At 57.7% G+C, this 25,482-nt stretch overlaps 1 protein-coding gene across 2 annotated transcripts in view; it reads right to left on the reverse strand.

Moving 5' to 3' along the window:
* Eml1 (EMAP like 1) overlaps positions 1-24,252 on the reverse strand; it is a 162,705-nt gene extending 138,453 nt beyond the window's left edge. The window contains exon 1 of one of the 2 annotated variants that reach the window (XM_071607549.1): positions 23,944-24,252. In XM_071607549.1, the coding sequence (XP_071463650.1) occupies positions 23,944-24,001 (58 nt within the window). In that variant the 5' untranslated portion in view covers positions 24,002-24,252. Of the gene's footprint in view, positions 1-22,200; positions 22,250-23,943 lie in introns of those variants that run through there. The other variant, XM_071607551.1, reaches the window with a different exon arrangement.
* Positions 24,253-25,482: the final 1,230 nt, after the last annotated feature.

The following is a 25,482-nucleotide window of genomic DNA, read 5'->3' on the forward strand; positions in this document are numbered from 1 at the left end:
ACAAGCCTAGCCTCTTTGGTTTCCTCTCCAGCCATGTACTCTCCCCGTCTCTTTCTTTCTCATACACACAGGGTTGTTCCTGCCATTGTGAGGCCATGTCACCAAAGATAAGCAGAAGCTGGCACCACACTCTTGGACCTCCAGAACTAGGAGCTAAATACACCTCTTTTCTTTATTAAGTCACTCAGCCTCAGGTATTTTGTTGCAGTAACAAAAAATAAAATGGACTGACACAGGTGATGTCGGTTTCCCAAAATGGTCCTAACTTTCTACCAGCAGTGTGGGTAGGTTCCAGTTGCTCCGTGTCTTTGGGAGCTCTTCACTTGGTGTTGAGTTTTCATGAAGTCTACAAACAAGCAAAGCTAATCCAGTGTGAGCGAATCCAAATAGTGTCTGCCTTTGGGCTCAGTGACTGGTGGAGGTAGAGGGGGCTTCTGGGGCTGTGATGTTCTTCTTCTTACTCAAGGAGCTGGTGACACAGTTGTGCGTGGAGCTGTGTGCTTTTGATCTGTGTACTTTTCTGTACACGTGTGACACCACCATTTTTTGGAGGGGTACTGTGGATTGAAACCAGGGGTGCTCTATCACTGGGCTACGTCCCCAGCCGTTTTATTTTTTGAGACAGGGTCTAAGTTGCTGAGGCTGGCCTTGAACTTGGTCCTCCTGCCTCAGCCTCCTGATTGGCTTGGATGACAGGCGTGCACCACGGCACCCGGATCCCACACTACAAATTTTTAAGGTTTATGAAAAACATAGATTTGAAAACAACCCAATGGAGCAGGTGCTATTATTGTCCCTGTGACAAAGATGCAGAAAGCCAAGGTCACAGTCTGGTGTGGGGCTCCCTGTTGGGGTTCATTTCCGTAGAGCCCCCTCCCTCTGTGACCCACCTCTGCTGGGTCAGAGTCCCTGGCTCTTCCTCCGAGTATTTCTCTAGCTGGTTCCTGCCACGTTGCGGCCCAGGCGGGTCAGGGTGCTGGGCTTTGCTGCCCTCGGGGTCGTGGCTATTTTGCCCTCAGTTCTGGCCCGGCTGAGTCATTGCTGACACTCATTCTGTGACAGGCCACACAGGAGCACGGTCAGCAGGCCTCCTTGGGCCCATCCGGCTCCTCAGACAAGCTTGGGCCATGGTGCTCATCCCAGGAGGAGCATCAGGTCTCAGGACCCCCAGAGCCACCAGGGGTCTGTGTGGCCTGCCCGCCACACTGCTTGCCAGCCTGCCTGGGACCTGTCAGCACCCGCCATCCATTCCACAGGTATTAATTAACAAGCAGCACCCATCCCAGGAACATCCTGTAGCGACCACAGGGGCGGAACACGGAGCTGACAGGAGCGAGATGGCTGTGGTGTTTACAGACTCTGGACCCAGGCAGCCTGAGTTCAAATCCTGACTCCTCCACTCTGGGGCTGTGTGACTGTGCTCAAGTCACTTAACTTCTCTGAGTCTCCGTTTCCTCATCTGTAAGCTGGGGACCAGGATAGCGTCTCTGAGGGTGTAGAGAGGATTAAGTGAGTTGACGTTTGTAAGCTCTCTGGTCAGTGTCTGGTGTGGAAAAGTTCTCTGCACGCCCCGGGTGGCTTTAAGGGTCTGCTAGGGCCTCAGCATTTGTCTGTGAGTCTTGGTTTTCCTCTCTCCCTGCTTGCTCTGGCAGGAGGGGGAAGGCCCTGCAGGGAGGGACAGCCCCCACGAACCCTGGCCCCCTGGCAGCGTGCCCTCTGTGTGCCCAGCTCCGGCACCACTGGGGGGCAGAGCCCGGCTGTGACGAGGGGAGGAAAGGGGAGGACCCAGAGTCGCCCCTCTGCTTGCCCCAGACTCCTGCAGGAGGGAGAGGGAGCCTGCCCCTCCCCGACTCCCAGCCCTGTGCCGTTCTGTGGCACCACCTGAGCCTGCTCTGGTGTGGACAGCACGATGCCCACGTCTGGGCGACCGCTTTTCAGCTGTGAGGTCTGACGCTTTGGACAGCCCTGGCCCTGATGGAGGGCCGGCCGCTCGGGGCCTCAAGCCCCCCTAGACCTGCAGCATCAGCATCAGCGAAGCCACAGCCCAGGCAACGCTGGTGGCTTTGCAAACCAGAGTCGCCGTTTTAACAGAGCTGGGGGGGGGGGGGCGGGCTGCAAGTTCATTGTGATGGGGGTGGGGTGGATCCCGGGTGGGAGCTTCACAAGAAGTCCTTGTGAGCAGCCTTCTGTCGCCTCGGGCAGAAAACCACTCGGCCCTCCTCCCCGGCCTCCGACTATGGGATGCATAATTTATGAGGACCAGCCCGTGCATATTCATGAGCTCATTGCCTTCCAAGGCCAGTTGCCGTCTGTGAAGGATCCTGGGATAATGAATCACTGCGTGCGGGTGTGACCTGGCCCGGGGCAGCCTCCAGTCCTCCAAATTACTACTGATCTCCAAAACCTGCTTTGAAGAAAAACATTCCTGGCCGTGCCTGCCTTTGCTCAAATGTGGGCAGATGCAGAGAAGGAGGCCTCCATTGTGGGGGGCCCTTCACCCCCAGGCAGCACACATCGGGGCCATGAGCAGTGTTTCGGGGGAAACTGAGTCAGGTCTTCTCCCCCAAAGCCTCGCCCTGTACAGCCCTGGGACTCCTTGTTCCCGTGTTGGTGGAACGAGCCCCCCTCGGCCTCGGCTGGGGCGTGGCCTCTCCCGTGGCCTCTCCCTCGGCTGGGGCTATCCTTCCCCGCTGTGGACCGGGAAGGGAACCCCTCTGGAGTCTTGGCCTCCATGACTTTAGCACACCATTTCCACAGGCCCGCGAGCCCGCTGTGTGCCCTCCTGTCCTCGTGTCCTAGCTGATGTCAGGATTTTAGTGGATTTTTTTTTCTTAGTGTCCAGAAGATAATGCGCTTCTTACTGACAGGGGAATCCTAAGATCCGGTGAAATCCAGCATTAAGCTGCCAGTTACTAGGCTCTGCTGCATGGCACGCACCAGGTCTGGCGCCTGTGAACGTTGCATGGATTCCATGCACATCTGTGGACAGAGAGGGCTGGCACATAGTATGAGCTCAATAAACCCAGGTTTCCCTCCTTCTCCCTCCTAGGCCCAAAGAGCTGCTCTAGGCTTTGCGCTGTGCCTAGTCCAGAAGTCTATCCACAAACCCCTTAGGTCCACATTTTAATCGGGGAGCTTTGTGGCCTTGGAAACATTCAGTAAGTCCCCATTTAATTTGGATTTGGGGTGGGGGAGCTTTATAGAGTCTTCCCAAACTAGTCACAACCCAATTAAAATGTTACTCATGAAACCCAAGACAATGAGTCACGTACAACTCCATCTGGCCCTTTTTGCTTCAAGCGACCCATCTGACTCAGCTTGGATTTTGCTTTTACGCTGTAACCAACGGATTCCCCGACCCAGGAAGAAATCATTTAGCACCTTGCTGAGCGTGCGTGTGAGAGAAGGCTTAGTGTGTGCGCGCGTGAGTACCTGTTTGTGGGCACCTGTGTGGTGGGTCCCAGGTGTGTGGACCCCGAGAACCACGGAGCAGGTCCTGGGTGTACGTGAGTCTGTCTGCCTGTCCCTGTGGGCACAAGAACACATGTGTCCCTCGGACCTGGGCTGAGTCTGTGGATGTGTGTTCGTCCATGTGTCTGGTGAGTGAGCAAGTCCCCCTGGGGCTGCGGGTGGGCGAGGACATGAGAAGTGGGTGTGAGAGGGGAATGGAGAATCTTTGTGACTGTGTCCAAGAGTACCTGAGACGGCGGGCCTCAAACCTCAGCAGCAAGCGACCGGCACAGGGAGCCCCAAGATTTGGACTCTTCAAGTCTGGGTGGGGCTCCAGGATGTGTCTTTTGGGGGAGGGGGTCTCACTCTGCTGCCCAGGTTGGACTTGAACCTGTGGGCTCGAGGATTCTCCTGCTTCAGCCTCCCAGACGCCTCACTCACAATAGGTCACTTTCACAAGCTCGCCTGGACTGGGTGACTCCAACGCCCACACGGGGAGAGGACGGCCGGCCAGAGTGTTGAGGTAGAGGGAACCGAAGCCGATGAACCAGGAATTCTTTGAGGGAGGACTTGTGACTTCATCCAGCCCAGCACCATCTGACCACCACTCCACGATCTGCTGTCCAGGTTCCCAAAGGAACAGACCCACCAGGAACACGGGGGCAGTGACGAGCCAGTGTGCATCTGGGAGCCTTGCCTGGGCCTTGAGCCAGCCAGTGACTCACAGTGCAGCTGGACGGAGAGGCCTGGACGGTCAGCCCTCCATGTCCCGCGTCCCCCGTCCCCCATCAGCAGGGCAGGGCCAGTCTGCTATCCGTGACTTCTCCGTCAGTGTAGGTCATGGCTGCCCTCCTCCCTGCCTAGACCCCCCAGTCAGGAGTGCGTGGCCCTGGTCAGTGTCCCCAGTTCTGGTGCGGCTCCTGGCAGCACAGCAAGGGTCTTCCCTGGGCCCCTGCAGCCCAGCACAGGCTGACGGAGTCCTTGGCACCCTGGAGGCTCACCCAGCTCCACCTGCTCTGGGCCCATTTCACGGAGAGCCACAAGACATCCCCGTGGAGCCCACCCTGGCTGGGTGGGGGGCCGGGGGCAGCAGACACGTGTGGACCCCAGGCTCAGCCCTGGGCCATCAGGTACGCTGGGCAGGCGACTGGCACGCCCTGAGTTCCTCACGGGTGAAAGCCCCTGCCTCCTTCCGGCCACGCCCCCGTGTTCTGCCTGGCCCTCGGAGCCTGTCCAGATGCACAGTTGTTTCCCTGACCGCGCCCCTTGGGAGGCCAGGGACAGAGCCACCCACCGGCATGTGAATTAGGAGTCCTACAAGCCTCGGGGGCTTCAGGGGAGGCCCCCTGCCTCCCAGAAGGGGAAGCTGCACCCGCCTGGTGCCGCAGAGTCTCCACACGGTCACCGCCACGCACCTGCTGACCACTGCCAGGCACCTGGCAGGCTCTCTCCTGGATCCTCCATGACCTCCACAGAAGGCAGATGAGCATGTCATGGAGAAGATGGGGCCTCAGAGGGGTTAAGTGACTTGCCCAAGGACACACAGTTTGTGGGACCTGAGATGTAAACCTGGGGCCTTCGCCGTGACACTGGAGCAGAGACATGGTGCCCAGCCCTTCTCCAAGCACCCCCAGCCCCGAGCTGCTGTGGGCCTCGAGACCCCTGGGCTGTCCACCTCACGTCACATTGCTTATCCCCACTGCCCCGGCCCCAGGCGGGTGCTGGGAACCCAGTGCCAGCCTCTCCATTCTTCAGGCCTCCCTTCGGGTGCCAGCAGGGCCCTGGCCCAGAGGCCTGGCCTTGCCAGGAAAGATAAGGCCGCAGCGCCCGCCCGGCTTGCCTTCAGTGCCCCTCCTTTTCCCAAAGAATGAACACAAAGGCCTGTTGTTCCCGCGGGGGAGCAGGCCTCCTCCTTGTGAAAGGAGATAAACCATTAGTGGGATCAGGGCCGCCTGGGGTTACAGCCCTGCTCCCGCCACCTGTCCCCGTAGCGCTGCATGGCCACCCTGCCAGGCAGGTGCCTGCCGTCCTGGGTCGCGGGCCTTCACACGCATGGCCTGGAGACGTCGGTGTCATGTGTCCCGAGTGACAGGCGAGGAAACCGAGGCTCAGCGGAGCTGAGCAAGCCGCTCAGGGCTGCAGCTGGCGGGCGGCGCTGCCAGCAGGCTCTGCCCCGACCAGGATGCCAGGCTGACTCATTTGTCCTCCAAACAGGACTCGGAAGGAGTGAGGTCACGCCGCCCACCCTGCCCGCCCGCGCCTGCCTCTGACTTGACATCCTAGACTAACAGACGCGACGGCGGGGAAGAAAATGCGAGGCCCCCAAAGGGACCCCTGGGGGTCAGGCTGCAGCCCCTGCCCCTCCTCCTGCAGTGTGGGGAGCCAGGGAGGCCCACCCGGGGACTCCCAGAGCCCCCAAGGACCCCACAGCTGCCAGCCATGCGTGCCACCACGGGGGAGCAGGCCGGGAGGCGGTCCAGGCTGGGAGATGGGGTCCCCTCCTCGCCCCCTGCTGCTGTAGGATTATGTCACAGGAAGCAGCTTAGTGAGGACACCAATAAGCCTGTCCTGAGGCTGGCACGCCAGGGATGCACGGTCACCGTCAAAGACAGCCAGCTCTCGTCTTCCGCCCGGTGCCCGGGTACTTGAGTGACCGGCAGTGCGGCTCCCCCTCCCGTTTTACAGATCAGGAAACTGAGGCTCAGAGAAGGGAAGGGACTCCCCAGGAGACCTGGCGATGCTGTGGCAGAGCCCTCTGGCCTTGCCACGTGGCAGCCCGGCAGTGACCCGCGTCCTTGCTGGTCTGGCCCTGTGACGGTCCACATGCCTGGAGCCAGGGGCCTGGTCCATGCAGCGGGCCCATGGTAGCCCGAGCTGATGGCGGCGAGGGAGAGGACGCAGGAGGGTGTTTGCCAAGGTCTTGCCGGCAGCCATCCGAACTAAGTGGTTCCTGAAGGTCGCCCGGGGAACAGCAGCAACAGAGAAGGCGAGACTGCCATTGAGCACCTGCTATGCGCTGGAGACAGGGGCGACCCAGACCCAGACCCTGCCCTCAGATGCTCACTTCTAGAGGGACACATGGATGGGACCCACATGGAAGGGTGGGGCTGTGCAGGGACAGTCACCACACACAGGGAAGGGGGGCACAGAAGGACTGTTCTGGGGACAACCAGGTATTCCAGGAAGAGGGACGGACTAGCATGGACTGGAGAGAGCAAGGAGGCGCTCCATCTGCCTTGGCTGCCCCTGGGGCCAGAGGGGACAGGTGCTGAGGGGCCCCCGGGTGAGTGGGGCTGCCGCGTGCCAGGCTGAGGGCTCAGACTTCACCCCCGTGGGAATCCTCCCTGGAGGGTCCCACCTCAGAAGGGCCACCAGGCTGAGGAGGAGAGCAGGTGTGGCGGGATCAAGGCGCTTCTCAAGGCCCAGGTATGGACACCAGGTGTCCCTGCGGTCCCACTCTGCCCGCTTCCCTGCCTCCCTCTCACAGCAGCCTGAGGCGTGGCCAAGGGAAGTCACGGGCTCTAAACGACAGAGCAGGGCGTCAGAGCCAGGGCGGCCTTGGTCGAGCCTGTCTTCTCTCGTTGCGGCGGTCCGGCCGGCGTCCTGGGGCGTCCTGCCCCGTCCATGCACCTCAGGATCCACCCCCTTACTCGGTCTCCGGGTTTCCAGCGCTCAGTCTCAGCAGCTGCTGCTCTCCCGGAGTCGGCCCTGGGCCTCCTCTCCCACTGACCCCATTTTCTCAGGACCATAAATCACCTCCTTAAAGGGGCCTGGAGGCCCAGGGGACCGATGATTGTCCTTGGCAAGCTGTGCGTCACCAGCCAATGAGGCCCAGGCTCTGGAGGCCCAAAGGCTGAGGCTGCACCTCCTCCGCGGGAGCCTCCCCTCCCTCCCAGGGCGGGCAGCTGGGCCTCGCTTCCTCCCTCTGTCCCTGCCCCCTGCCGGGCCCCTATGGGACCCTGACTCTTCCTGCCTCCAGGGCATGACCTGTGGGGAGGCGCTGGGTAGGGACCGGAAGGCGAGCCTGAAGCTGCCAATAAAGACCAATATTTGGAATCCACAGTCATCCCTGTGAATCTGCAGGAACAGGTTCCAGGAGCCCCCTGTCAGAGGTCCTCGACAGTCTTGTGTCCCCTCTCTCTGAGCTCATCTCCCAGCACTCCCCCATTCACTGCGCAAACCGGTCTTGCCTGTGTTTTTTTTTTAAAGACCTGGTGTTCCCACCCCAGGGCCTTTACACCTGCTGTTTGTTCCGCCAGGAACACCCTTCCCTCAGAGATCCTTGGTCCTCACACCCCTGGTCCTTCTCAAAGTGACATGCTCAGGGAGACATCCCGGCCTCTCTCGGTGGCACTGCTCCGATTCTCCCTCCTGATTCCTGTGCCTCCATCCTTCTCACCTGGTCACCACCACGCAGCATGGTCATTTGTTGTGTTCAGACACCGTCCTGGCCCCGAGACCAGCTCCCTGAGGACGGGAGCACATGTCTGCTGGCCGCTGCAGGGTTCCCAGTGAGCCCCGCGGCTCTGCCCCCACTGGGCTGCACGCCGCACCCTGCACCCGCCTGCTGCCCCCGGGCTGCCCCTCCAGGAAGCCTCCCCGCCCACCCTGGGGGCTCCTGGCATGCTGAGCCACGTGCTGGCGTCTGGGGACTGCTTCCTCGGCCACCCCAGCCTTCCTGGGACCTCTCAGAAGCAGAGGTCACAGCCTTGACCCCAGGGGTGCTGGGGCTGGACGCTGAGCATCAAGGGATGGACATCACCTTGGGACGCAGGTTTCCCAGGAGGATTGAATGCGTTTCTGAATCCAGAGTGTCCCCTGGGCACCCAGGAAAGACCGTGGGGGCAAGGCACAGTGAGAAGGACAGGGGACATGGGACAGGAAGAGGGACTCAGTAAGATGGTGTCCTTCCAGCCACAGGGGGCGCACAGGGTGTGGTGGCTCCTGGAGGGGGGAGAGGCGCAGGCGCAGGTGGCAGGTGGCGCAGGTGTCCTGGGTCAGGAGGGTGGGCTCTCGCTGGGGACAAAGCCACCCCGGAGGGATCCCAGAGCATCATTTCCCTGGCTCCCCACTCCAGCCCCGAGGCTGCCAGCCTCGTGGGATCCCCAGCCGGTGCCTGCACTGGGCTGGATTGGGCCCCCGGGACAGCAGGTCCTGATCCCTGGCCCTTGTCACGATGCCTGTCGGGGGAGGGGCTGCAGGTGTCACCCAGTTAAGGCTCCTGAGCGGGAAGGTCATCCTGGATCATCCAGGGAGGCCCTGACGCCGCCACCAGTGACCTCATAAGACAGGGGCAGACAGAGATTAGAGAGGGGCAGGTGGCCACGGCGGCAGAGTGGCCGGAGGAGGCGCGGCGGGTTTCCTTCTGGAGGGGACACAGCCCCCCCACCTCGCTTCTGACCCAGGGCTGTAATGTGGACTTCAGGCTCCAGAACTACAAGAACATTCATTGCTTTGTCTTACGTGACCATGGTTGTGGCTGTCTGTCTGTCTGTCTGTCACCAGCCCCAGAAACAAATACAGTGCCAGTGTCAATCTGCGTCAAGCAAGAGGGGAGGAGACAGGCCAGCTCTGGGGATGGCAGCGCCGGCTCCCTGGGCCTCCACAAAGCCTGACCTCCTGTCCTGGCTCGGCGAGGTCTGCAGCATCCAAACCCCAGAGCTCCCCGTGGAAACAGAGGGTCCCAGGTGACCCCAGACAGAAGCCAGGCAGCAGCAGCAGCTCACAGTTAATCAGTCAGTCATTCAACAAACATCTGCTGATAAGTGCAGACAAAGACTCCAGACTCCGGGTTCCCACCCTCGGGGGCTGACCCTCAGACCAGGGAAGGTTCTCACAGACACAGCACAAAACTGGAACCCTATTCATGTCCCTCCTCCCTCTACCATTTCTCCCGAGAGCCTGTCCCAATAGGCCACATGCCCAGGAAAGAAGCTCTGCTTTATGGACCGAGATAAAAAAAATGAGCTCTCTGAAAACACCCTAGTGCCCCCATTCCATCCTTGAACACCCACTCTTTCAGTCATTTGTAAGTCCTATCTTATGCACAAGGAGACAAAGGCCCAGAGAGGTTATATGTCTTGTAAAAATCACCCAGCACCAGTGGGCAAAACTCCAATGTCAAAGTCATGTCAGTCTCTGATTCCTTAGCCCCTTCCCTCCTCTATTTTTCCACCTATCACCCAAGTGGTCAGGGACATAGTAGTGGACCAGACAAGGGCCTGGCACTCCAGCCTGCTGCAGCATCCATACCTCCATCAGATATATGGTGGGCTTTCCACACTGTAGCCTCCACTGAACACCCAGGACCCTCTTCTCACTTGTCCCACGGGGTTCAGGAACAGAACAGAACCGGTCCCTCTGGCGGCCTAACGAGCTCACTCTCGGCGGCAGACTGGGTTCCACTGTGCCCAGCTGACTGTGGTCTCCCTCTCCTGCCGGCTCACATTACGGCCACACCATCAGCCTGACCCTTGGCACCTCTGCTGGGCTGCAGGCTCCCAGACAGGGGTGCTCCTGGCTCCAGAGCTCTCCACTGACGGGCACAGCTTAGCAAGCTGGCCGCAGCAAGTCCACGAAGCCAGATGTGGCCCCCGGGAGAGGCAGCCCAAGGGCGGAGGCCAACGACCCATAAGAACCCACAGAGGCCATCGCCAGGTGCCCAGTGAGGGGCAACGCTGTCTGCACGGCCGTGAGTGGCCCGGGGGTGTGTCCCTCACCTGCTCAGCTACAGGGCCTCAAAGCTGGGGGAAGGACCACCCAGGGCAGGGCCAGTGCCCTGAGCACCTTCTCTGATGCCATCTGTACCTTTCTGATGGGGTTTGGGACCCACAGAAGACTCCACTGCTCCTCCCACGGCCATCTCGCACCAGCCTTCAGAGGAGGGGCCCTCGCTCTGGTCGCGACTTGAGGCAGGTGGAGCCCGTGGGCAGCTGCTTGGCGCCAGACCTGAACCCGGCTCCCTCCCTCCCCACAGCAGACAAGGCAGAGCTTTGCCCCTGGTCTGCAGGTCCCAGAGCCGCGGGGTGGTGGCCAATGAGCACATGGGAGGCTGCTCCGCAGCCTTAGTCACTGGGGAAATGTGACTGGAAACCGCAGGGAGATGCCACTTCACACCCGCTGGAGAGGCCACTGGCTGTGACCAAAGCACAGCGGCAGGTGTCTGTGAGCAGGCGGTGAAAACAGAACCCGCAGGCGCAGGGCAGGAGCGGAGCCGCGGTGGAGAGCAGCCTGGCAGGTCCTCAGAGCGCGGCCTAGCTCCCCTCTACCTGCCCCACAGCGCCACTGCCAGGGGGGTACCCAAGGGGAGGATCAAGGTCGCCCAGAAACTGCACCCGGGTGCCCACAGGGCGTCATGAGGGCCCGGGAAGGAGAATGGCCAGACGACGTCCGCTGGTGACTGCATCCAGAGGCTGCGGCCGTCCCTGTGGTGAGACCCCATTCAGAAAGAAGCCGGGACAGGGGCTGCAGCGTGGGGGGACTTGAAAACCCCGTCCTGAGTCAAAGAAGCCAAAGGCACAGAAGCCCTGAGCCAGCTGAGTCCACTCGAGAGATGTGAGTCTGTAGAACGGGAACGGCTGGTGGCTGCCAGGGGCCAGCGGGTGTGCGTGACACTGGCAGGAACGGGATTTCCTTGGGGTGATAAAAAGGTTCTAAAATCGATTATTACCAAAAAATAATGATTTTAATAATAATAATAATAATAATAATAATGATAATAAAGGAGTCAGAACTGGAACCCAGGACTCTCCCCTCCAGCCAGCAGCCAGGAGCATCCTGGCCCTCCCCTTGGCCTCCTCGGGCCCCTCAGAGGGGCCAGTCCCACTCACAGGGTCCCCGTTGCTGTCCTGAGGTTAAGGTCACCAGGAAGACCCCACAGGGGCAGGAAGCCCAGTGTGGGGGTGGCCCCGCAGACTCAGCTGGCAACGCGAGGGCCTCCTCTGGAGCAGTGGACATGCAGGGTCTCCCGGTGGCCCTGTTTGGGAAACCTCTCCTGGCTTAAGCTCAACGGGTTTCAAGACGGAGGAAATATCAGAAGGGGGTGTTTTTTTGTGTGTTTTGTTTTTTTCTTTGGGTTTCTTTATTTACTTATTTTTTAGGTCTAACACTCCTGACTCAGCCATGCGACCCAGGTAAGATGGGGCGCCCCCTCTGAGCATCACTGTCCTGCAGGGAGACCTCACAGGCTCCCCGGGGCCACCCTGAGCCTGAATGGCCACCGTCTCACTGTCGGCCTGCACAGAACAGGGGCTTGGTGCCTTCTGGCTGTGAGGGCGGAGTTGGTGGGTCCGAGGGCTTCACTTGGGCCTCCCCGACCCTGGCTGGTCCCCTTGCTGAGACCCTGAATTAGAGGGGGCACCCGGCTTCCCTTTATAACCCTGACCCAGAATAGGCCTGGGTTGGTGGGTGTGTCTGGAGGACCTAGACTGGGGTGCCCTGCAGGCCCTCGCCAAGAGCCCTGGCCTGGCCCACAGTCTTCTCCCACCCGGGCCAAGCCCACCCCCAGTGCAGGGCGTGGCCCTCCCTCCTCCCTGCAGACCCCCAGCTTCCCTCAGGCCAGGCAGCCTATCCCCCAAATGCGCCTGGGCTAGGCACAGAGGCCTTCCCTGCCCCTGGGCTCCACCCTGGGGCCAAGGGGGACAGAGCTTGGGGCCCTCCCCCTCCCAGTTTCCAGGGGAGCTGGGAGTCGGAGGCTTGGTTTTCCTGGATGTGGGGGCTGTTTTTCTGTCTCTCTAATTGTGCTCACCTCAGGCGTTAGGGCCTGAGAGGTGGCACCGTGACTCCCAAGGCTGTGACAAGCACAGGTAAGAAAACAGATGGGGGCGCGGCCCAGGGCAGGGCAGCAGCACAGGCCCAGTGAACGGACCTCTCACCTGGAGGACCTGGGAGCCCTGGGGGAGGGGCCTGCCCGCGGGAGGGGCCAGCACAAGGTGTCCACACTTCTGGGACACCAGGTAGCCAGAAGTGCCCTCCTGCCGCAGGACTGGGACGGTGCTGGGTTGGGGGAGAGTGGCTACGGGTGTGGCTGAGCCCACGCTGGTCATGGGGCAGAGCCAGGGGACCCAGCTTGACTGTAGTCACTTAGGAGCCAGCAGCTACTCCAGACAGGAGGCTGGCGCTGCCAAGGAGCCGCGGGCTCTGGGCTGGGCTCCAAGGAAGAGGTGAGTTCCTCTGTGTCACGCACCTGCCCAGGACTGTGGAAACTTCCCCAGAGACAAGGGACTTGGAGGCCAGTGCTGTAGTGACCACTGGCCCAGCGCCATGCCTCCGGCTCCCCCACACAGGACCTGCTCTCCAAGAAAGGCGGGGGAGGCTGGTTGGCTTCCCTTGGCTCCTTCTTGAGCCTGCTGTGACCCAGCCCCCGTTTTGGAAGGAGTGCGCTGAGAGATGGCCCGGCCTGCGCCTGCACGGGGTGACGTGGGGCGAGTCACTGAGTTCGTGTAGACCGAGTTTGCTCACCTGTAAAATGGAGCCATCACGTCTACCGAGCAAGGTTCTACCGGGCGGCGTGTGTGTGAGAAGGGAACTGTTAGGTCGGTGGCAGCGACTTGGTGGCGACTTAGTGGCAACTTAGAACAAGCCTGATCTGACAGGAACCTCTTGTGAAGGGCCTACCGTACGGGTTCTCAGCGGTTGGTGAAGGCGAATCCCACGAGAGGAGACTCGGGGTTGAAGCCCCTGCTCTGGCCTCACACCGCAGGGCCCAGCAGGACACCCTGCGCACAGCACATGGTCAATAAGCCACCCTGCGACAGAATGTCAGCTCAGACTGTGAGCAGGTCCCTTCAGCCGGCAGCGGCAGGGGGGGTGTCTTCTGCAACTGAATCAGGGCTTGGCCTGTTTTCCACCCCGAAAAAGCAAAAAACAAGGGCCGGGGTCGTGGCCCAGCGGTAGAGGGCTTGCCTAGCATGCATGAGGCACTGGGTTCCATCCCCGGCTCCACATTAAACAAACAAACAAAAAAGCAAAAACAAAATCCTGGGGGTGAGCTTCCTAGAAGGTGTGTTTAGATTTAATAGAAAGCAGGGGGTCAGGGGCTGGGCTGTGGCGCACCCTCTCCCTCCCGTGGAGCTCAGCGATCCCATTCGCCATTCCAGCAGACCTCACTGGCTCTTGGGGAAGGGCTTGGGGACATTCCCAGGCTCTGTGGTCTCATCCCGGTACACACGTGGCCCCCGAGGCTGTGCATTTTTATGTGATTTGTCCAGCTCTGCACACACATGCTGTGAGTCAGTGGGGCAGCCTGTGATTAAGCTTCTATCGCTGATGGCACAAAATCAGGGGAACAGTGTCCACTTCAGAGAAATGGAGTCTCCTTGCAGTTTACACAGAGTCTCCCATATACTTCTGTGGTCACTTCCTGCTGAACTCAGGTCCCATGTTTTGGATCTGCACCCGACAATCCGGCCCCACGGCCTACCCACCCCAATTCCCTCTTTTGTGCCTTAGCAAATAAATTGTCAAATGAGATTTTTTTGGCCATTAACAGCCAATAGGTTTCTCTTGTGAAGCTTTTTCCTTGCTGATATTAGGACCGAATCCTTCAGAAATCTATTTTTGCGCTTCCCCTAGACAACACGAATCTGTTCTTCACGACTGTGGAGGACGCAGGTCTGAGATCAGGGTGGGCAGACGTGGTTTCTTCTGCAGCCTCTCTCCTTGGCCTACAAATGACTGTGTCCCAGATCTGTCCCCTTTCTGTTTCTGTCCCAAAGTCTTTAAAATTGGGGAATAAAAGAGTTTTTTAACTGAAAGGTGACATTGTGTGATCTTATTATGTACAACGTCATGTTCCGAAGTGTGTGCACCTTGTGGAATGGTTAAGTCTAGCTGATTAACAAGTGGGACAGCTCATTTACTTATCATGGTTTTGTGCTGAGAGAACAGAAGAACTCCCACAGTACACTCCTCAAGAATGCAGTATGTCCCCATTCACTAGTCACCTGGCTGAATACTAGAGGTCCTGAAATTTATCCCCCCAGCCATTGCCCCGGGTCCCTGGTGACACCCTTCTATTTCAGGGGATCAACCTTTTTCAGACTTCGCGTGTGACTGGCATCAGGCAGGGTTTGTCTTTCTGTCTGGCTTACATCACCAACACAGGTTCACCCTGTGCTGGGTCATCCGTGCTGTCACAGATGCAGGATTTCATCTTTTTGTGGCTGAACAGTCTTCCATAGCATAATAGACTGAATTTTTTTTTAAACCCATTCATCCATTGACGAACACTCGACCTGGCAAGGATTCCTTTCATAAGACCTCAGAAGCCCAGGCGAGGGGCTGGGGCATGGATGGCTCTGTGGTCGAGCGCTTGCCTAGCATGAGCAAGACCCAGGGTTCAGTCCCCCGTACTGCAAAACAAACACAAAAACCCCTCACAGGCACCAGAAGAATAAATAAGACCAATGAGGTGAGTGGGATTACAGTCGATAGGCAGAGACACAACCTACAGGACAGGAGGGAACACCTGCCGACACTGTGGCCCCAGTCCTTGGGCTCTGCCTCTGTGGAGTCGCCAAACCAGGATCAAAAGTTTGAGAAAGATGTTACATTGTTGCTGTCCTGCACCATGTGGGGAGGCCTACAATGGTTCTGTCTGTGCTGAACAGGTAGAGACATATTTTTCTTGTCATCTTTGCTTAAATAACACAGTGTAAAACTATTTACCCAGCTTGGGTCGCGTTAGACGTTGTGAATAATCTAGAGATGATTGAAGGCCCAGGGGAAGATTGTGGGGGTTATATGCATACCCCACACCATTTTCTATAAGGGACTTGAGCAACGGGGATTCTGGCATCTTCAGGGGGTGCTGGAGGGGCCCCCTGAGGATATCAAGGCAGGACCATATGCATCTGTCATGAGCTTCATATGCAGAGTATACATAAGGAACTCAAACAGCTCAATAGCAAGATACCAAGTAATCCGATTAAAAGGGGCAAAAGATTTGAACAGACAGTTCTCAAAAAGACACACAGATGGCCAACAGGTATATAAAAATTTGCCCACATCACTAATCATCAGGGCAATGCAAACTGAAACCACAAGAAAGCACCTCAATCCTGCGGCAATGGCCGTTATCCAGCAGAGCACAGGCAAGCGCTGGCCACATAGGAAGAAACAGGAGCCCGCACACTGTTGGTGTAAATGACGACAGTCATCATGGAAACAGTGTGGAGGGGCCTCAAAAACTAAGAGCTACCATAGGACTCCGCTTGCCCACTTCCGGTCTATCACCAAAGGCAGTGAAATCAGCCTGCAGAAGAGATACCCGTACACCCAAGGCCACTGCAGCACCACTCAACACGACCAAGACATGGCATCAACCTCACTGTCCAACGGAGGGGTGGATGATTTTGTGCCTTGAAGTGCAAATTGAAGTTACATGAGAGAAGGATGGTTTGAAAGACCTTGCCCCGTGCTTTGTGATTTGCATGTTGGAAGTCTCATGATCAACATTTTAGATGCTGGGTGACCACAGCTCACACAATATATATATTATGAAGGGTTCACAACTAAAATGGATCACTTTTTTTGAAGGAAGAAAAAAAATAGGAGGATTGTAAGTTTGAGGTCAGCCACAGCAATTTGGTGAAGCCCTAAGCAACTTAGTGAAACCCTACCTCATAATAAAAAATAAAAAGGACTAGGGATGTGGCTCAGTGACAAAGTACCCCTGGGTTCAATCTCCAGCACCAACAAAACAAAATGTCAATAGGGAAACAGTCCAGAGTGGGCAGATATGACGACTGTTCTATCATGGAGGCCTGTCTCCACCCTCTTGCCTCCAGTGAGATGCCAGTGGCAAGGCAGGGTGTCCCTTCCTGGTGGGAGCATTTAGTTGCTTGTGCTTGGTGTCTTCTCAGGTAGCAGGGACTCGAGAAACACGGGTCGCTGCTGGAGGATGTCACTGAGCCACCGTGAGGGGACCTGCCCTGGGGAATCACCAGACCCGAAGTGAACAAGCTCCTTCACTGCTTTGAACGCTGCAATTAGATTTTTCCATGCAGACCACGCCCATCCTGACTTACAGGCAGTTCATAAGAAACAGGCTGGTTTCATACATTTTAACATTGAAATAAACACAAAGTCAAAACCTGAAATTGGACATGTGTGACCGCAGATGTTCCACCTGTTTCAACGCCCAGCTTGAGTTTACCTGGACTGTACAGGGCCAAGGAAAGTGCCAGTCAGGTGGCTGTGGAAAGCTTTGTTTCTTTTTAAAAATACAACAGTAATCATCGTCGTCGTCATCATCATCATCATCATCATCATCATCATCTAACTTATTGCCTCAAGAATGCTGAATTCAGATTGACCCAATACTTAAAAAAAAAAAAGAGTAGATCAGTTTAAAGTCTAAGTTGAATCCTTAACAGTCTGTGACCTGTGTGTATTGTCACATATGAAGAATCCCCCAGGGTATTTCAGGGTATTTCTGCTGGGGCGGGGCTCTAGCAGGAAAACTGATGCCTTTGCTGCTCAGAGGTCCCCGGCCTGTGGGAGGACAGGGGTGAGCAGGTGTACCCACCCACCTGGCATCTAAACTCGGGCCACGTGTGCATGTCCACGTGCTGCTAGCTCATGGGATTCAAGGCCAGTGATCACAAAAGGATAGCCTCCCTGAGTCCAGGAAGGGAGGGAGGCCTGTCCATGGTCAGAGTGGACATTCCTGCATGCTGCTCAGGAGCCCAGGCTGGCATCGTTCAATGCCATTAGCCAGCAGGAGGGGCAGGAGAGGAAGACAGGTGCAGTGTCCCCCGGGAGCCTCAGAACTCAGGGTCCCTAGAGGAGGCTGGTTGCCCCAAGCCTCAATAATAAGCTGACTTTGGGCAGGAGAAAAGGATACCTCAGCACAGCGTGCCCTGGGCGGCTGTGAGGGAATGCAGCCTGAGAACCTGCCTGTCTCATCCTTGCCAGGTGACTTGGAGCCAGTCTGTCCTTCTCTTGGGCCTTGGATTCCCCCTGAAGACCATGGGGGGTCCTATGGGCAGGACCACGGGGCCAGGGCTGGGTTCTTCTGCTTCTGCCCGGCTTCCTCTCTAGGCCTCCTCGTGAGGCTACCTCACAGGTGCCCAGTGCCTCTCCAGTGACAGTTTAAAGATGCATGCCCAATCATCACGATCACTTATTTCTAATTATACTAAAGAGCTATAGTAACAAAAGCAGCCTAGTATTGACATAAAAACAGACGGGCAGGACAATGGAACCGTATAGAAGACACACAGAAAACCCCACATGGATAGTTATGCGATCCTTGACAAAGGGACCAAAAACATACACTGGAATAAAGACAGCCTTTTTAACAGATGGTGTGTTGGGGGGACACTAAATATTCACATTTAGAAGAATGAAACTTGATCCCTATCTCTCACCCAACACAAAAGTCAACTCAAAGTGGATCAAAGACCTCAGAACTAGACCAGAAACACTGCGACTGCTCCAAGAAAATATAAAAGGCCCAGACACAGATTTCCTTAACAAGACCCCTAAAGCTCAAGAAAAAAAATCAAGTGGGATGGTGTCCAATTAAAAAGCCTTCTGCACAGAAAATGAATCCAGAGTGTGGAGAGAGCGCCTCCAGAATGGGAGAAGATCTTTGCCAGAACTCAAAAAACCCACACCAAAAAGAGATTCCATCAAATGGGCAAATGAGCTAACAGACATTTCTCAGAAGAAGGACTGCCAATGACCAACAAACCTATGAAACAATGTTCAATGTCCTCAACCATCAGGGAATGCAACACTGTAACTGGGGACAATGTAACCGGGGAACGCCCCAGTTACAATGGCAGTCATCAGGAATACAATAACAATCAGTGCTGGCGAGGATGTGGGGAGAAAGAACACTAGTACATTGGCGGTGGGATTGCAAATAAAGGCAAATACTGTGGAAATCAGTGTGGATTCCTCAAAAGGTTAGGAACATGATATAATATATGATGTGTCACCCAGCTATTCCACTCCTCACTATTTATCTATAAGAACTAAAATCAGCATGCTGTAGCAATACGTGCACACCAATGTCTATAGCTGCGTGACTCACGATAGTCAAGTTATAGAACCAGCCTAGGCCTCTGTCAGCAGGTCAACGGGTAAAGAAAATGTGGTGTACATACACCATGGGGTTCTTCTGCTCAACTGTAAAGAATGAAATTCTGTCATTTGCTGGTAAGTGGAAATTGAAATTATGCTAATTGAAATTATCCAGACCAGGAGACAAGTGTTGAAGGTTTTCTCTCATATATAGAAGGTAGAGGGGGAAAAAAGGAGGGGTAGAAAAAAGGGGATCTCATGAAATTAGAAGGAAGACAGTGGAAGCTTTTTGTCACCACCCCTCACAAAGAACGTGACTGAGTGTCAGAGGGCAACGTGTGCATGGTAGGCATGGGGACCTCCTCTGATCTGGCTTTCCCTCCACGCAGACTTGCTTTCTCAGATGGAATCTGAGCCACTGTCGGGTCTCTCCAGGTCACCCTCAGCCCCCGCCCCTGCCTTCACCAGCCCTCTATACAGCAACGTCCAGATCTCCACTTAGCCACTGTCCCCCATATCCCGAGTTGGCTTCACCCCCTCCCCCCAGGACCATCCGACCTCTCATCCTCCAGATTCTGTCTTCAGTCCCTCCACCCACAGCACTGAAACAATCCAGGCACCCCCTTACTCCAGAGCCATCGCTGGCTCCCTATTACACAAGAGAGGAAGCCTGAGCTTACACAGGAGATGGAGGGTCACTGGACTGGCTGGCATGTACTTATCCTATCCCGAATGCCCACCCATAACTGAGTCTTAGACAGGCTAAGTGACTTGCCCGGGCCACAGAGCCAGGGAGCAGCAGAGCAGGAATTCAAACCCTGGGCTTGGATCTGCCTACATTCCTTGCTCTCTGAGACTCTGCAGCCTGCTCTGTGGTGCTCAGAATAGTGAAGTTGAGCTGGAAACCTTCCCAACACCAAAGAAGGTGGGGTGTGGTGGGGCGACAGCAGGAAGACCGGATTCCCTTCCTGCAGAGAGGGGAAAGGGTATATCTCAAGGTCAAAGGCCGGAAGAGACAATCCACACACCCAGGATGTGTAAAGCCAGTCCCTTCTGCCTCCCTGTTCCATGCCCCCACCCAGAATGGCCGGCGGGTGCTCAGCACTTTAAGACCCTGACTCCAGACCAGCGAGGGTCACTGCCAGTCCCCTATTTTACAGATGAGGACACTGAGGCTCAGTAGGTACCTTGCCTGCACCTCGGAGGCAGAGCCAGGCCTGGAATGCAGGCAACTGTAAAGGACGCGCCTCCACTGGCCTGAAGTGTGGCCTGCTATAAATATGGTGCTGACTCCCTGGTAACTCTAGCCTGGTGCTGCCTGCCCAGGCGCCTGGCCATAAATCCCAGAGTGGAGCCCGCCACCTCCTGCTGCGCTCCTGCTCTGCGGAATTTTCCTGATGCCCTAACAAGGTACCACATTTTTTTTTCCTACAGGCTCCAAATTATTGCGGGCAATGTTGAGCTAACTGTCTCTGAAATGGGGATGGGGGGGTCGCAGCAGACAACAAAGCCCTCCAAGGCCAGCCCAGCCACCTCCCATGTGCAGGGTAGGGCCCCCTGGAGAGAGATCTGGTTGGGGCTCCAAGCAAACCAGTTGGGGACATGCATTCAAATCTCTGCTCCACCAGATGACCTTGGGCCAGTCCTTGCTTCTCTGAGATCGTTTGCTTCAGAGCACTCTGCAGTGGGGTTGGCATGTCCACAGTGTCCAGGACCCAGGAGATAATTTGGTTCCTTTGTTTCTTTCTCTGGGTGGCAGCTTAACTAATGGTCGAATAATAATAACAACAGCTAACAAGAAGCCAGGCTTAGCTTTGGGTCATTTAATTCTTACTGCACCATAAGGAGCTGATGTTCTATTATTGTCCCTGTTTAACAGATGAGAAAAATGAAGACCCTGTGCTCTTGTGTAATTTGCCAAAGGTCACACAGATTGTGAGTGGAGAACTGAGATGTTCCTGTTGTTGGAACGGGTCCAGGGATTGCTGACGAAAAACCAGGTAGAAGCATCTCAGGGCATCTTGTGTCCCCCGTCGCTGTGGGGCAGGGATCCTAGACAGGCCTGGACCTCAGGCCCCATAAGTAACATGCTCCCCTTGCCAGCCTGCCTGGATTCCTGCAGACCTGGCTCAGTGTCGGGCCCCATGCTTCACAGACAAAGACCACCACACAGGGTTTTGTCACCAGGGAAACCAAGCCCAGAGTCTGCCCAGGGCCACCATTCCAGCCAGAACAGACAGGGTCAGGATGGAGCACTGCCCTGCCTCCAAGCCCAAACATCCCTGTCCTGAGCAGTGAGTGACAGGGAGGCCCACAAGTCCTCCCGTCCCAGGCGACACACAGGCACTCAGCACCCATTCCATCACCCCGATGGCTAAATATTGTCCCTGCCTTCCTGAAATACTCATCTCCTTGCGGCTGGCTTTACAAGCTGCTGAAAGCAGGGCCATGTCCCTGGTGAAGGGAGAGTGCTATTCCGGGTTCGCGTCAGGTGTGGGGCACCGCCAGCCAGGAGGGGCTGTCTGCCGGCTCCCCCGGCTCTGGCGGCCTCAGCAGCCCGAGAGCGATGCCTGGCAGCCGCACAGCTGGCGCCTGATGAAGAGGGCGAGGTCAGGCTGCTGTTGTCCATGTCCCCCTCCCCAGCACACACAGAGCCAGACCCAGGCACCAGGACTGTCCGTCAAACCATGCCCTGTGCTGCCCACAACCTACCCCAGCAGCTCTCAGGACGGCTCGGCAGGCCCAGGAAGGGTTTTAGGATAAGGCTTCCGTGGGCCAGAAGCAAACTGTGGCTTCCAAAGGAAGCCCTGGCGGAAGAGATGCCCAGGGCTCCGTCTCTCTGGGCTCCTGCCCTGGGGGCCACTCACTTCTCCACGGGGGTCAGGAGGTGCTCATACACGCCAAGTGGGCGCAGGCAAACCCTGTCACTCATCATTGCATTGAATTGCCACTGTCTCCATTTTCACCTGGGGACACTGAAACTCAGAGAAGTTAAGCCACTTGCCCAAGGTCACCCAACCTGGAGAGGAAAGAACTGGAGTTGAATCCAAAGAGCCCAACTCCAGAGTCCCTGAGCAACCCCTGGATTAGGCTGTCCCCAGCCCCTCGCACCACTGCAGAGCTGCTCCTTTAACTGGGGGCAGCCAGGGGTAGCCAATCGCCCCCACAGCCTCTGGCCCCAGAGAGAGTGGAGGGCATGTGGGCAGGCCCCAGAAACGACCACCTCTCCACTCACCTGTGGCCTTGGCAGTTTCTAGCCTAGAGGGTTCTGGGGCTCATGGGGCCCTTGCCTCTTGCCGGTGGGCAGGGGACTCAGGAATTCCCAGCCATCTCAGACTCCCAAGGAACCTATGGACTGTCCCCCAGTTAAATGTTCACACACACTGATTTGCATGTGGTGTCAAGGGCCTGTGCCACCCTGAGCCCACCTCAGGGTCTGGCCCGGGTCTAAGTCCCTGCCTCCCCGTGGGCCAGCAACTCCCCTCCCTGGGCTGGCAGCCTGGGACTTCCTGCCCTAGCCACGGGGAGCAAGGGTGCGGAAGAACTTGACTTTGAAAGCGAAGCTTCCCCAGGCTCGAAGCCCTGGCGTCACAAGAGGAGGACGGGGGTCCAGCCCCACAGCTGCCTGCAGCCTGCAGGGGCCCAGTGCCCTCAGCGACCGGCGGCCTCAGCTCTGCAACCGGAGCCCTGGCGAGTAAATATAGCGCTGCCACTCACCGGCCGAGGGGCCCTCGCCGTCCGACATAGTGCAGAAGATGGGGCAGCCGCTGGCCACCAGCCTGCAGGGACACTCAAGACTCCTCAGTGGCTGTCACCCACCCAGTAGGGATTGGGGCTGTTCCGTGTCCAGCCCCTAGGCAGTGTCCCGCCTCGGCCAGCCTGGCCACCCCCCCATGCTGGGCTGGGCAGATAAGAGCGTGCTTCAGTGCCAGGAGCCCGTGCGATTGGTGGATAATTCTGGGCACTGCCCTCCCCTGCCTGGGGCCTCTCCCAGGCAGCCCCGGAATGTTGCTGAGAAGCTGCTGCACCCCGGGTGCACGGAGGGCCCCCAGGACCCCCGTGCCTGGGATCTCAAGAACGCCCGTTCATTCTCCACTTGAGACCGATCCTGCCCACCCAGCCAGGGACACATGTGGGCCTTTAGGGACAGAGAACGAAAGGTGATGCTGCCATCGAGTAGCGCTGATACCAGGAACCACATTACCGCACTTGTCCTGGTCCCTGCGTGCCCTCTGGATGGCCACACCATGTCTGTGACACAGATGGAGTTAAGTGGCCCACCCAAGGCAACCCGGCCCACGAGGGGTGTGACCGGGACCTGGAGCCAGGCTGTCTGTCTCCAAAGCCACAGGAAGGCCTGACCTGGCTTTGGACTGTTTGGCTGAGAGCAGCCAATGCTTTGGAGCACCTACGGGTGCAGACTGCTCCATATGTGTTGGGGACAGCAGGGAGGGAAGGCCCCCAGGCAGCCAAGCGGTTCCGTGGTACTCAGAGAACTTGGGCACCTCAAGCTCACCACGGCTTGTTTCGCGGAGGCTCACTGAGAAGAGCCGGTTATTACCCTGCAGGGCTGGGGGCTTCCAGGAAGAGCCGGCATTTAATTCCTTGTTATGGGACAAGACAGGTTTCTCAGGGCAGGTGCAAAGGTCAGAGGAACCTAAGCCAATAAGCCTGTCGGGGATCCCCAGCTGGGGCTAAAGGCGGTGGTGATACCCAGGAAAGAAGGATGGTGTTTGTGAAAGGGAGGCATTCAGGGCTGGGGAAACCCAGGGAGGCTTCCTGGAAGAGGGGCAGATGCTGGTGCTGATGATCAACCAGCCTCAGAAAACTGAGAGGGTGTGGAGTCGCAGGGCAGGAGTCCTCGGCCCCACTCCACCGAACGTTCCCTCCTCCCCCTTCCACATCTGGATGCCAGCCCAGGACTACGAAGTCCCAGCTGCAAGCCCAGCTGCTCTGTGGCAGGGCGTGGGGCAGTGAGCACGGGCATCAGGGGAAAAGGCAGATGTGGGTCTGAAGCCAATTTCCCCCCTCAAGATCCTCGCCTGGGGATGGGTCCTCGAAGACTAACCAGTGGGAAGGGTCACAGGTTTCAGATATCCCCCAGGTCAGCATAGCTGGCACTGTATCCCCAGCACAGGGGCATGGCAGGGAAGAGGGCTGGTGGCCTCTGGAACTGAGGCCAGTTGTAGATACCAGAGAGGAGCAGGGGCTGGGTCAGGCCTGCCTCCAGGCCCCAAGTTGCTTATGGCTGTGGGCACCTTGCCGCCCCTCCACACTTGGTCCCTGTGTCACCCCAACTGTGGAGCGCTAATGAGCACCTCCTGTGTCCAGTTCCTAGGCCAGGCTTGGGAGCAGGAAGAACCCTGTCCCTGCCATCAGGCACGCACAGTCCCATGTGACAATGCAGAACACCTGCTCTGAGCCCCTAGTATGGGCAGATTTCATGGAACAGTGACTTACCTCCGGGGGTCCCAGGAGACTGCCACGGTCCAGGCCAGGCGCCCTGGGGGTGCCACATGCCCTGGAAGGGGCTGCCGCAGAGATCCCAAGGAGGGCGTCTTCTTGGTCACTGCCAGGTGGGCTGCAGGAACGGGGCTGGAGGGAGCCTGGTGGCAGAGGGACCTGGGTCAGATGCCAGCTCTGCCAGCCCTCCCTGGTGAGGAGAACAAACCAGTCTCTGGCCTTGGTTTCCTGCCTGTGAGGGGCTGCAATGGAAAGGACCACCAGGGCAGAGATGCCCCCAAGGGGCGTCCCACCTCCCCACCCTACAGACGTTTGTCCGTCTGTCCCTATGTCCCCCCCACACACAGCCCAGTGCCGGCTCCTGCATGTAGTCTGCTTCCCCTTCCTGTCCCTGGCCGGAGTCCCTTCCTGTTCTCTTTATTGTGGGAACATGTGTCGCAGCGAAAAAACAACTCAACTCGCCACTCCTGAGGTCATCGCAGTCGCATGCCCCCCCCCAACGTGCCAGCAAGTGGATGTGGGGGTGTGCTCGGGTGTGAGTGTGTGTGGGCCTGGCAGCGTGCATGTGAGGAGGCAAGCGTGGCAATGTGGGGGACCGTGTGAGCACCGGTGGGTGCCGGCGTAGGAGCCGTACCCGCATCGGGCGGGCGTGAGGTGTGCACACGCCCTTGGCTGCTACCAGCTCATCAGAAATCCCACTTCTCCCAGGTGGTCTGTGTGCCCACCAGCCCCTGGGGGGCTGCAAGTGTTTGATGCCAATTTCAACAACTACTTGGTGGGCACCACAACATGGTGGCTGCTCCTAGTGCTTCAAAGAGACCTGGGGGCAGCCTCTTGAGGCTCACAGCTCACGGGGGCCGGGTGGGGGGCACCAGTGGAGGAACCAAGGTCAAGAAGGAAGGACAGGTGGTCACAGAGGGTCCTTGGGCAGAGACCTGGAGGTGAGGAATGGGTGGGGGAGCAGGCAGGAGGAGGAGGGCTTGTAGGGGGAAGGGGCTTGGAACAGCCCAGGAATAGTGAGAGAACTGGTCATGCAGGAATGGGGGCCATTTGAAGTGGAACAGGGCAATGGAAGAGGACACCCGTCTACTGGACATCAGTGGGGCCGGCCCAAGCTGGGCGTCCAAATGAGGCAGGTTGGAGAGGGCCCCGCTTCCCATCCCTGCCAACGCACAGGCCGTCCCCACCTCAGGAGTCCCACGCCTCCTCCTGGTGGCACCCCCCTCTCCCTGGGCCTTTGGTTCCTCTGTAAATAGAGGCAGGACGGGCCTTGGTGGCCATGACTGGAAGGACAGGGTGGGACCACACCTGCTAGGTGTGGCCTTGGGCAGGCCTCCTGCCACCGGACATGGCGGGAGGATGGGATGCCTGAAGCTCCTCGAGGGTCTGGCCAGTGACACGGGCACAACTTCCACGGCCTCAGGCCAGAACAGACGCCCCCTGCAGCTCAGGGAGAGCCCTGAGCCTGAGACACATGCACGCATCTGCACACACACGTGACTCAGACACACGTGACTCAGGCATGCAGCCCCGCAT

The sequence above is a fragment of the Marmota flaviventris genome, chromosome 2 (assembly GCF_047511675.1).
Source record: "Marmota flaviventris isolate mMarFla1 chromosome 2, mMarFla1.hap1, whole genome shotgun sequence".
NCBI classification, from domain to species: Eukaryota; Metazoa; Chordata; class Mammalia; order Rodentia; family Sciuridae; genus Marmota; species Marmota flaviventris.